Raw genomic sequence first — 13,205 nt, forward strand, 5'->3', positions numbered from 1 at the left:
GGGGGTAAGGTTCTTTTTTTGCTTTCAGTCAACGTCTACCTTTTACGTTTCCATCTATGAGGTATTTCCTTGGAACCAATATCTGTAAATCAGTCATCTAGCATGAATTGGAACCACCCTAACGATAAGAGGCAAGTGCAGTTTTGAAATAAATTCTAATCAAAACCAGAAGTAGATAACCACAGGGAGTACTATTTCTAACGAGAAATCAGACCTTAGGAAAAGTAAAACTCATACCTCCACTCGAAAATAGTCTGCAAAAGGAACACCACTGATTTCTTGTGATGACTCAATCACCAGGTGACTGAAATCAAAGTAGCATATTAAAATAACAACATTACATATCAATAGCAAATCAACACACTAAAAGCTGTGCATTTCTAAATGATAGGGAAAACAGAAGAGAGTCTAAAAGATCAAACTGTCTACGACATATGCAGGCATGGGACATTTCTTCAGGAAGAAAATAGATCAATTATGTGTCTAAAGAATTTACCAACTTGCAACTAAAAAGATTTTCTCATTAAAGTAGTGAAATGAAATAGATTTTTCTTCTCTCTTGAAGCCATATATGGAAGAGGGGGATTTAAGAGGAGGATAGAGGCCTGGATACATGCCATTTCCTTAAAGATTCAACTCTTTTTATGGACCAAACGGCATTGTTCCGAAGGTTACTTGATTCATTGGGATATCCTAGTGAATTTTAAAAATCAATGAATTTCAATCAACTGTTTATACCAAAAAAAGATAGAATCAATCAACTATGTTTCAATCCAAACAAATTAGTATCATTTTATTCTTACTCTATTCAGGTCCATTTCATTCCAATGCCAAATAATTTGTCTTTTAAACCAAATTAAAGGTTCTTTAACAGGAACAAGAATATCAGCTTCCAATCAGCATCATGAGAAATTCTGGGGTATGTTGACGAATTCCAAAGAATTTTAGGTATCAGATTCTACAACATTAAGACGGGTATGTATAAGGAGGCCTTTGGTATCCTCTTTCATCTTTTTTGCACATGTAGCACTCATTTATACGTAGTTTGATGCATAAAATCCAACGCACATAAAGTTTCTTTATTAAATTTTATCATCACTCAACCCAAAAACATCAAAATGTCTCTTCTTCTGAACCTCTTTTTGCGAATCATCTCTTCTAACAAGGAATTAAGAGCCAAAAAGCTAGTACATGGCTACAGCCTACATGCTTTTGTCAATAAATCACTACTCCATTCATCTATTTCTTTCTCTCATCACTTAACTTAGACCTCAAACAATATTCTCTTTCAATTTTTTTCTACCAATTAATAGCACTTTTAGGCTGCAACTTATAGAATAATAAGTTGTTATGTTTTGGCCCCATACATCATTAACTCCTCACTATTACCATGTAAAATATAAAAAGCTATGTCGCACAAACCTAATGCTTGCCCAACCACCCATCAAACTGAAATACGGACATAAAAACCCCAAGTCAGAGATCTTATCCAGACTCTGTTTCTGCCAGGAGATGGCTAGGGATGCTAACAAGAGCTGATACTAGATGTTAGACCACTGTTACCGCGTGATTGCCTAATAATTTCTGAATTAACATGATTGTTTGAAAGATGGCAGACTTGCTATTATTAACATGGTTGTTTGGCAGATGACAGAGCTGGCTGCTACTGGGGACACTATATTAAAGCCAACCAAACTACTACCATACTGTTTCGCGATTTGCTAAATTTTTGTGCCTATATGATTACCGGGTGTCTCAATCATATATTAGCTGTGAAAAACATTAGTAATAATGTACTTGACATATGTTTTTATGTGACAAACATCTTAAATTACCAAAAAGGAAGAGTTGAAGGTTTCGTTAAGTACATGGATGATGGACCTTTTTTTTAGCAGTTAACATATTATAATAAACAAAGTACTACACCAAAGGTGTACTTCAGTAATAATTACAAGTAGTAGTCATATGAGCAAAACCTACCACCTAAACGTCATAAATAATCTAAAACACCAGGAATGTCCTTGGCCTCTTGAGAATATTCATGAATACACCAAAAGTAGTATATGGATGACAGATCTTAAAGAAGCATGTGCTTTGCAAAGTGTTATCTTTTTATAGAGACAAATAGACTATTGATATTGATAATACAAGATGCATATAAAAGTAAAGAATCCATAGCACACTCAATGTTAAGCTAGACAACTTCGCACAAACCAAAGCCTGTTGACTGATTAACTTATAGGTGGCTCAAACCCCTCCGACTTTTGGAGAAACTCAAACATAACCACAAAAATGATGTTATGCATAGAAGAACTCTATCATTTATTAGACATACTGGTGCATGGAGAAGCACAGAGAATTACAGCCTTGAGAAAGAACTTAAAGTGCCAGTATCGGTAGGAAAAAAGATCAATGAGTTACAGTAGCAAGATAGTAGAAGTTAGGACAGATCTCCTGGACAAAAAAAAGATTACCTGTTTCTGTAACGACGACACTTCTGAAACTCGTGGCAGCCACCAAATTTTGGACCTAATGAAACCTTACATTAGTCCTAAAAAAAATATCTTAAATCCATTTGAGAGAGTCCATGTTATATAGAGGCATAGTCACACCTAAATAGATTTTAATAGGATGCTGAAACGACAAATTTCTAGTGTGCCCAAATTCTTCATGAGGACGCCACTGTGTACACTTAAAATCTGAAAAACAAGACCACAGGTTAAGGTGAGAAACTGCATAATTACTCATAAGTTTATTGTGATTCATTGTTTTTAAAGCTAACTAACATAATATGTTGAAATATATCTGCTTCAGAAAAATCCATGAATGATGTCAACCTTTATCACCACATTTTCTACGGAATGACTCCTGAAAAGCAACACCGGCATCTGAAATGAAGAGTTCAAAGAACTTCTCAACCGTAACCTGCACCACACAGACTAGGTTGAAATCAGTCCAATTATAGTCATTACACGTCCATCACACAGAAAACTAGGGATTCAGAACAAATGAAAGATTTTGGAAAAAAGACAAAAAGTTATATCACCGGAAATTTTGCCTCTGCAACAAGTGTAAACCCTTCAGGGACTGCATGAAGGAAAAAATAAAAGAAGCAATTAAGCTAAATTTATTAACTGAAAACAACGAATAAGATGGCATAAAAAAAGGAACGTTTCGCTGGTGGAGTCCAAGAAACAGTTGCTTTAAGCCTTTATACGCTTTTGGACCTATGGATACTAGAACCAAAAAGAATATTGTTTCTGGTTAAAGGTATTCATCTGCCTAATGAAACTTAAGCATTAACCTGTACTGAACTCTAAGAATAGACACCCACCCTTGAAGAAAATACCAGACAGCATCTGTGTCTAGTACTAGGGAAGTGAACCTGCTCATAAGCCTAGTAAATGTTTCTTCATTCACAAAAAAGGGAAGTCCTAGCAGAACACTCTCACATTGTGATGAGCATGTCCAGCACCATTGTAGCAAACAGAGGCACAGAAATAGGATTAAAAAACCGGACCAAAGAGAGGGCACTATAGATTATCAAGGAAAGGGAAAAGGCAGCCCCTCCCAGTTGAAGGTTCTAAATGAACAGCGAAGCTTTAAAAGCCTCATTGTATTTTAGCTTTAATTCTATTTCATGTTTTAGTCTCGTCTCACTGCAGCTTCTTTGTGTTCATGAAGAAATTAAGTGCAAGGGCAAGACAACATGAGCATACTTTTGTCACAGGAGAGGCAGATAATCTCGAATGTCAGTCATTTATGAATAAGCATCATTTCTTTAAATAGCAGAAGTTATATTCATTAATTGAATGGAAAAGGCTGTTGAACACAATTGAAAAATAACAAAGCCCAAAGGACATTTGACTGACCCCTAGGTGCATCTGAATCCTCCTGCTTCAAACCATAGGACTTCTCAGATGGTGAACAATCAGTATTTTGAACAATAACCACTTCTTCCTCCACGTTGTCCTGCACTCCTGAAGGGTTTGATACAATTTCAAACTGACCATTGACTAATGGCTTTGAGTCTTCCTGTACCATATTGTCCTCATTCCTGGCCACATGTATGAACAGACTGAAATAACTCCAGAAAAAGGGCAGTTGATTCCTAACTTGACTCTAGATACCTTTCTAGGCATTCCACCCCTTCCGTAGCCTGCCTGAAACTATCTGCTCCTTCTACTATTCCACTATCTAGGAAAGTTAGATCAGATTGTGGTTCCTGACATCAAAGCAAAGTTCAAAACAGTTACAACTGCAATGACAAGACTCAGAAAAGCACATAAGGTAAGCAAAAATATTTTCATTGGATTGAAGCAGAAATTCCTCAGAAGATGAATACAAGGAAAATCCTCAAACTTCTCTTTGCAAAATAAAAGAGCAATAAAAAGAAGAAACCAGGAAGTAAAATTTCCAAGTTCAGAGAACTTCTGCAGAGCCATTATGGTAAGGAAACAATCTAAGAGAGATGATGCTAATGCTCTTACAACCAACTTTAAAGAATGCCAGTGAAGCAGCAAAATGGCACATGACCCAAATATCTGAGACTTGACACGCAACTTAGCCAGAAATCAGCACCATTGCAACGAGTAAGCCAAAGGTCTTCACATCAGAACTCCAAATTATATGTGCTTGGTTGTGAACTAAGGGGGACAACTATCCTTAGTACCCATATCAAAGAAGGGTACAGCTGAATCCCATCCATTTTACTCTCAGGTATTCTCATGCAAAAATTGCAAGTCATAGTCCCATAGATAAGACTATCAAGAAAAAGCACCCCCTCAAGCAACTGCTTAAATTTTGGTTGCATATCATGTTTCATTTCCACGGTGAAGAATATCGATAAAGAAGAAATTCTAATTACTTTCATCTGAAATTCAACCAATAACTAAAAGAAATTGAAGGAAATAAATCCAAAAGTAACGTGGAAACATGTAATAGAGATTCAACTTGGAATATTCAATTCAACATCCTTACACTGTTAACACATCGGATTCAAAAAGGGTAGAATTGCAGCTTTTTGCAGGATCTGGTGCCAGTCCCGACGAAGCCAACCACGGCCCGTGGACTGACACACATTCCGTGAGTCATTTCGTGGGTGGCAGTCCAAAGGTTTTCCAAAATGTCGGTTGGTTAGTACACGGGTCGTAGGTAGGTTTCGTAGGTGAGTCCTAGACTTGGAGAAATTTTAGGAGTCAAAGTTGAGACTCACGACTGGGCATGTACAGCCCATAGGTGACCCACAACGTGTACATGGGTCCGTCATTGGGGGTCCAAAAATCATGGTCTTTGAACCCATCCATGGTCGATCAGGACAGTTTGTAGGTGGACCCACGAACCGTAGGTCGGGCCGTCGATGGGAGTCTGACAGGGCTTTTGGGTCTTTTCCTAATTATTCTAGTATAATACTATGTCGTTTTTCCCTCTATTAGAAGCCTATATAAAAGTTTTTAACCCCCAAAGTGTTCCAACCAAATCAATTCATTCTCTCAAACTTCAAGTCAGTTCTCCAATTCCTCCATTGAAGTCAAGCTTTTGGCATTAAGGTATGATAATATTCATCTATGGAACCCTTTCCTCCATAGAGTTCCTAAATTTCTCAATTTTGAAGTTAGAAATCCCCAATTGAAGTTAGGGTTTTCTTCCATGTCATGGGTTCCATTCCATGTTGATTTATTTGATTATTTTATGAACTATTATGCATGTAAGATGAATTCTCATGAACCCATGCATACCCATGTTTTCCAAGCTATGATGATATAATGTGAGTTTTGAACTATGAAAGATGAGTTTATGAAATTATGCATGTTCTTATGAAATTGATGTAAATGTTTTAAGGATGCTTTGAGAGTGAAGCATCAATGTTGTTGTTGTGTTGTGAAAGCATTTCTCATATACATATGAATGTAAAAGGTTTTCTCACATAAAATGAATCAAAGTTAAGGAGTTATTCTAATAATGAGGCAAGCAACGATTACTCATGACCTCCCATGCTAAGACAAGTGGCGATTACGCGTGTCTCATGAATGATAGAAACGTTAAGAATAACCCAATATTCCGTGGGATTTATGCTTAGCACCGAGTGGACAAGTGGCGATTACCCATGTCCCATAAACTATGTGTCATCATAGGTTGTCTGGATAGACATTAGCTATTAGATTCACATAAGCTAGAAGTTCATGTTCTTACCTTGGCAAGTAAGACATCCCTTTTTGGTGTGGGGTAGACATCAGATTCCATGTTAATAGTCCACATGATCTTACATGTCGGTTAAAGGCAAATCTCCACAAAAATGAACTAAGGTTACTTTTAGAACTCATGAATGTTTTAAAGAAGTTACCTTGCTTTGACAATGTGTTTTATGACTTATGTTTCTAACTCTTTTTAATTCATGTCTTAACTTGGTCATTGCATATAACATGATTTAATATGTTTTATGCATTGCTATCATACTAGGTACATTTTCATACTGATGCATACTCTTGCCTACATTTCTTATAAAAATGTAGGGTGCGAAGTTCCAGATTCGCATTTCCGTGGCTAGGGATCTTCTAGTTTAGCTTGAAAATTGGTGAATTCTCATGTTCCGAGGACCAAGCCTTTATTTCGTATTTTCTTTACATTTCAAATTTTGAACTTGATGTACGAGCTACGTCCCGATTACTCCTTTGTACTAGATGGCTTTGAGACATTGTTAGACTTCCGCTTCATTTTATTATGTTTTGAAATTGTCTTTTAAATTCTCTCAATTTTCTATTATCTCTTATTATGTATGCTAAGTGGCTTTCATGGGACTTGTCGGGGTCTTATACGCTTACGCCTAGGGGTTCTACCTTGGGTCATGACATACACACTCCAGCTAGGATATTCAATTTTAAGACAGCTAGGATATTCAATTTTAAGATTGAAGAAACGACAATCATAATTCAATCCAAATAAGCTCGGATGGGATTAGATTTTTTAAGTTCAGTTTTTCAGTTTTGACCTTGAGCCTAAAGGCAAGCCATTACAAATTACCTCATTACCTCAATTTACCTAATACTTCGCTCATCAGAATGTATAACTCTGTACCATTAACAAGAATTGAGGTTACTCTGCCCCTCATGCCGTGTGGCACTTAAGAGGGTCATTGGATACTTATCTATTGGACCTTTGGAATTGGACTTATTAGTATTTGGCACATATAATATGGGTAGGAATGAATATAAGGTATAAAAAATTCAAGATCCGCAAATCCGTAAAACTAAATCCAACATCCAATCCAAAATCCACAAATTCTTAAAATAAAGAAAAAATCCGAAGGCCAATCCATAATCCAGATAACCTAAAGAATCGGATTTTAGTTTGGATTTCAGGTTGGCCTAAACTATACCCACCCCAAGCTGCAGCATCCTTCTTTTTGAATTTATATCCCTAGAAAAGTTATGTTCTTCTCACTCATCTTCAGAGTTGAAAGTAACAAAAACCATTACAAGGTTTTAAGTAACTGGCAAATAAATCAATGCAGGGCTACACAAGGAATAACTAATCATGATGATTATTGAGTAACCAAGATAGTGCAAATAGAGTATTCATAAGTTGCCAGCACTAGGCAAAATGACATGGGAATGCTTCATATTGCAACATGACTATGCATTTTATAAATGGCCAAGCTATGAGTTACAAACACACCAGATCCGCAGACTCCTTAGCTGCACCATTGTGTTGTAGCCAACCATCATCGATAAGCTTAAAAGCTTCATCTCGGGAAAGGAAAGATGTAAAAAAGTACTGCATTAACAGAAGGCATGTCAAGACTTTGCCATGTAAGAAGTAATCTGAAAGGACGAGAACAGGCATATAGCACGGTAACATAGCATCACAGATCAAGGACATCACCTTCTTTCCTCCAGCTACTATTTCTATTGCGGTCGGGAATATGGCCGCAGCTTTAGCTCTTCGTACTGCCGTTATCTCATGAAAAGGAATAATTTTCTGCAGATGAACATATTAATTTAGTCTGCATCAAGGTAAAATGAAAGAGAAAGAGAAACAATAGGACATAAGCTGACATCATGGGTCATGCAGTATAAATTCTTCGTAAATGTCCAATGGAGCTTATTAGTCAGTCGTAGAAGCTTAACAATCAACTGCTTTATGAAGAATACATACAAATAAATCCTTTACACACATTCAGTAGGACCTCATGATGGTGTACCCTTCTATTGCCAACAATGGCAGGAACGATTTTATGCATCAAGTCCAAAGTATTTCAATAGCACACAAGCACGAAGTCAACAAAAATATTATAAAATTGATACATATTTATAAAGCCCATTTTGAAGAACAAATAAAGGGGAAAATACAAAGGAAGACATAGAAAAGAGAGTCTCCCTTGTGTTCAAATATCCATCACCTTCAGGCTTCAGATCACAAGACTTTTCTCAAAGCAACTGCTTAGAGAGAATATTAATACAGCATCCCTCTATGAGCATTTTTTATATCTCTCTTTCCAGATGACCTCCCACTAACACATGAGATGATATCATAGCCGCCCTTGCCTAAATCCTCCTCTATATGTTATATCAGTCCAAACATGTGAACCAAACCTTTTTTAGTGTTACTCGGAATCTTCACTTTCTTGAAGCACCCATTTCAAATGGCTAGAATATAAGTATCTTATGCAAATCCAATCGCCATATCCAGTTCTAAATTACAGATACTACCTGTTCTTTCAACCTTGAATTACGAAGAGGGATTCATTTGAAATTCAATCAAGAAGGGCACCACAAACGATTCCAAAAAGATAAAATATTGCATTTTCCTTCTCACACTGGCATGAAATCTCTTTCTTTCTCGACCTCGTGATGTCTATTATATTCTGTTTTAATAACAATTCCAAAACAGTTGCATAATGCAACTAATAAATCTCAGCTATATTTGTGGACAAAATCGATGAACACCTTTTCAGCAGTGAAATCCTACCTAATCAAATCTAGGCTTTATAAAAGATCAAACTATAAAAAAAAAAACGAAACAACAAACCTTTGTCTCAAAGCCGAAGAGGTTGGAATAGAAGCAAATACTATGGACAAAGAGATACATATGACCCTGCAACAAAAGTACAACCAACTCACAACAGCTTGTAAACCAAATTAGAAAGAAAGAAAAAATATGTTACATATAAGAAATATGATTGTGGTTCAAGTAGCAACAAGTTCAACTATAGCTTAGACTACTTCTCCTAATGTGTATGGGATATAAAATGTCATATAGTTTAAGGTTACCTGAAGTAGAAAATTCTCTTGCAGCGCACAATTAAAATCTTGAACCAGGACCTATGAAGAATTTATAAGGAAGATCAGACACAACTGTATGGGAGGCGTGGTAGTTGTATCAGAACATAAACATAAAATATCTGTTAGCATGTAGATCTGAAAGCTTATTCAGTCACATGAAAGAAGATCCAGAAGTATGTTCTTTATACAGATGAGACAGAGATTACATCAGACATGCTCAATCAACCACTTTGACAAGTGAAGAAATGTATACTAGAAAAGGTCAAAAAATCATATCTATTCCTAGTTTGAAACAGTCACATAAAGATTAGATGCAGAACAAATGAACTTGATAAATTGACACATATGGGGTGCACATACAAGTATAACTTTGACACATGAAATCTAAGTACTTTTTTTTAGCAAACGGTTCAAGATAACTTTTCCCCAATAAGCACTAGGACCACATTTACTTGAGTGAACAACCTACTATTTTTTTAAGCATGCGGACATCTCAAACAGAAACATATCCTGTTTATGACTCAACCCGGAATAAGTTCTCGGTCATACGAATCTTTTATATCCATTCAGTTCTAGAGGTCTGATCATAGTTAGAATAATCCAACATTAATATACACTAGCATCAACCTAGCACAACCGTCCTACTTCATTCCAAATTTAAACCAAATATATAGGCAATAACCGGAGAGGTTTATTTTCCATAACCACCAAAAAAGGAATACATGAATCCAGGTTCTAGTCAAGAATTCTTGATCTCTCTTAGTATCTCTCTCAATTCGAAAATCCAGGATCCTGATGCATATAGATACAAATGGTCCAACGGGAGCAAGAACCTATGATTAGCTTTTCGGTAAATTTCCAAATGAATACTTGTTTTTTAGACTTACAGAAATATGCCCCAAACAAGAATTGGTAATTAGAAATACCGACACTTCTAAAGACATAAAAATACCAAGTAAACAAGGACAAATGGTATCCCTCAGTGAATCACACTACAGCATACATAACCATAAAGTAAAGTACAGCAATTTGATTCATAACCATAAAACAAACTACAACAAATTGATGGCTAGGAAATTCACAGAGAATCCAATTTAAAGAAACGATTTGAGTATCCCTCAAATTTACAAGCACATTATAGTTTTTGTTAGGAAATAACCAGTTCAAGAAAACTAAGCACATGAGGAGAATTTCACTCACTTCATCAGGTGGTAAACGAAAAAGTAGTCGATACTCTTCACTCTTCAAAGCTAGCTGATTCTGTCACAAAGTCAAACCATCCAGCAACCACAACAAGGAAAATTGTTTAAACATAGTCATCATAGTAGAAAAAATCTTGAAAATTGAAAGTTGTTATTTGCGTGGAACAAAATCAGAGAAGAAATTTTCTCTGAAGTGTTATATTAATAATTCGAACTTCAAATGCAATGTCAAGTAGAAGATCAATTAAGATAGTAACCTGAGCATCAGACAACCGTGATGGGCTAGAGGTGGAAGAAGAGGGAAGATCAAGGGAAGAACGGCGATCGGGAGAGGCGTTAGTGTCAGAGGCGGGGTCCGTGCTGCGCCGTGAAGTAGAAGGTGAGAGATGCATATGCTGCGACGGCGGAGGCGACGGCGACATGATTTTCTCCGGTACGACGACGGCAGCCATGACGGTGATGGTGGTTGTGAAATTAATTTATAAGCCAACGAAGAGTCAAAAGAAAGTGTAAACGGCTATTTTATCACGGGCGTTGACGTGTCGGTTACATCAACGTTCCAGCGCGTCGTCGTTTTGTTACCGGATTTTAATATGCTTATGTTTGACCTTTTTTGCTTCCTTTTTCCTCTAACTGTAAATACGTTTGAATTGATTTTTGACTTATAAATCAAATTTCAAAAGATTTTTGATATATAATTTTTATTTACTTTGATATTTCATATTTAAATTAATATAAATATTAATAAGTTTTTAATATTTTAAATTTTATTTAAAATCTATTTTAATTTAAAAGTATATAAAACAAATCAATGCGAACATGCTTTAAATCATGGTTAGATCACTATTATTAGAGTTAGGTACATAAATTACGAAATTAAAGTACATGATTGAGATATAATAACAAAATCACTTAGTAAAGTAGATATTAAGGATGGTTGGAACTTTTTTTTAAAAAAAAGGTATATGATTGGTCGTATGAAAAAACTACATAGTAAAGTATATATTAAGAAAAAGAATTGTTGAAACTAAGTAAAGAATGGTATTTTTAATTTATGTAATACACACGGACTTATGTGATAGTTATTGTTTTTTTATATGTATATTTTATAAGTTCACTTTTTTAGAAAGATAAAAGTTCAAATGGTTAAAAAGAGGACGTAAAATTATCGATCTTAGTCTTTAATTTTTGGTTAAAAAAATTAATTTAATCATAATATTGATAGCACAGATTGGATCTTAGCCTTGTTTTGTTCCCTATTGAATAATCAAATAGCTTTGACTTTGAGAACATACGTAAAAATTAGTAATACAGGGATCAATTGTAAAAAAATATGTATTATTCTGTATATGTATTAGTTATGTGAGTTTGGTTATTTATGTATTAGTTATCCATCTTCTATTCTGCATAAAGTAATAATTCATTTGTCTTAATTTATGTAAAATAAATAGTTTTTCGAGAGTCAAACGGTTTAAGTTTGATAAAAAATTTCTTCATGAATTTTCAAATTATTAAAAATAAAATTTATAAATTGTAATCTATGTGAAAGTATTATAAGTCACAATCATTGACAATTCAAAATATTTAAATGATATATGATAAATTTACGATCAAAGATAGACTTGTTTAAATCTCGAAATCCGAAATGTGTCACAAAAATTGAGACATAGGCGTATATAGGTGCCCTCATAATTCATAGTATAACAAGTAGTAGTTATATGAGTCTCCAGTCTCCACATTACAAATCAAACATTGTACTAACTTACTTCCTAACTAGCTAAACGTTACTTAAATAGATTTAATACATGCACAAACTCACTTACAAACCAACTATCAAACGATCTTGAATTTATAAGACCTGATACTCTATTCGACTAATAGGAAGAAGGTAAAGAATTAATTTATTAATATTAAAAATTATACATTTTCATGCTCAATTAAATTTTACTCAATCTAATATAAAATTCATGTTTGAATTTTATAATGTATGATGCAGTTTCATGTAAAATGTGATTATTCAATGCAAACTTTTTATTTTAAATTAATGGTATAATTGAGTCTTTGATTAAACTTATTCAAACAATCTTTTTTTATAATTCTCATGACTTCAGTTAAGTGTGAGATTTTTTCATAGCTCTAGAATCATAAAACACAGATATTTTAGTATTGTGTCATTGTAATAATTTTATTTCTTTTAAATTTGTAATAATTTGTTCCAAAAGATGTTTGAGCTTAGTCAAAACCTTTACTCGTATAATAATAATATCGTACCAAGTATATATTTATTTATTTATATTTAATATAAATAAATGAATACACAAAAAAATTCTTTACTCTTCTAAGATTTAACTTTGTATTTTATTCCTTTTGTTCAAGAATAGCTGTTCACTATACTAAAATGTCTAACAATAGTGGTCCGATTTTAAAAATACAAATAATTTACATTTTGTGTCTACTTTACCCTTGCTAATAAATATCATTTATCATCTAAAAAATTCAAAACATTTAATTTAATAAAATGAAAAGGATAAAATGATAGTATTAACCCTATTATTTATTATTTTTAAGGGATGTATCAAATCAATAGTGAATTATTATTATTTGACTACAGATTATAATTAGAATTGAGTGTAAAGAGACTTTTCTTTTTGTTTTTCTTTTGTTCTTAAGTAATTATAATTAATAGTCTATAATTCTAAGATAAGACAATTGATACTTCTCA

At 34.3% G+C, this 13,205-nt stretch overlaps 1 protein-coding gene across 2 annotated transcripts in view; it reads right to left on the reverse strand.

The window, feature by feature from the left end:
• The window catches only part of LOC107008028 (protein VASCULAR ASSOCIATED DEATH 1, chloroplastic), a 24,485-nt gene extending 13,502 nt beyond the window's left edge, over positions 1-10,983 (reverse strand). The window contains exons 1-13 of one of the 2 annotated variants that reach the window (XM_015206915.2): positions 10,741-10,982; positions 10,482-10,541; positions 9,270-9,320; positions 9,028-9,093; positions 7,882-7,977; positions 7,675-7,773; positions 4,131-4,225; positions 3,873-4,057; positions 3,047-3,087; positions 2,838-2,925; positions 2,613-2,699; positions 2,475-2,529; positions 238-304 (exon numbers count right to left, since the gene is read on the reverse strand). In XM_015206915.2, coding sequence (XP_015062401.1) covers positions 238-304; positions 2,475-2,529; positions 2,613-2,699; positions 2,838-2,925; positions 3,047-3,087; positions 3,873-4,057; positions 4,131-4,225; positions 7,675-7,773; positions 7,882-7,977; positions 9,028-9,093; positions 9,270-9,320; positions 10,482-10,541; positions 10,741-10,935 — 1,185 coding nt within the window. In that variant the 5' untranslated portion in view covers positions 10,936-10,982. Of the gene's footprint in view, positions 1-237; positions 305-2,474; positions 2,530-2,612; positions 2,700-2,837; positions 2,926-3,046; positions 3,088-3,872; positions 4,058-4,130; positions 4,226-7,674; positions 7,774-7,881; positions 7,978-9,027; positions 9,094-9,269; positions 9,321-10,481; positions 10,542-10,740 lie in introns of both variants that reach the window. The other variant, XM_027915572.1, reaches the window with a different exon arrangement.
• Positions 10,984-13,205: the final 2,222 nt, after the last annotated feature.

The sequence above is a fragment of the Solanum pennellii genome, chromosome 1, assembly GCF_001406875.1.
Source record: "Solanum pennellii chromosome 1, SPENNV200".
NCBI classification, from domain to species: Eukaryota; Viridiplantae; Streptophyta; class Magnoliopsida; order Solanales; family Solanaceae; genus Solanum; species Solanum pennellii.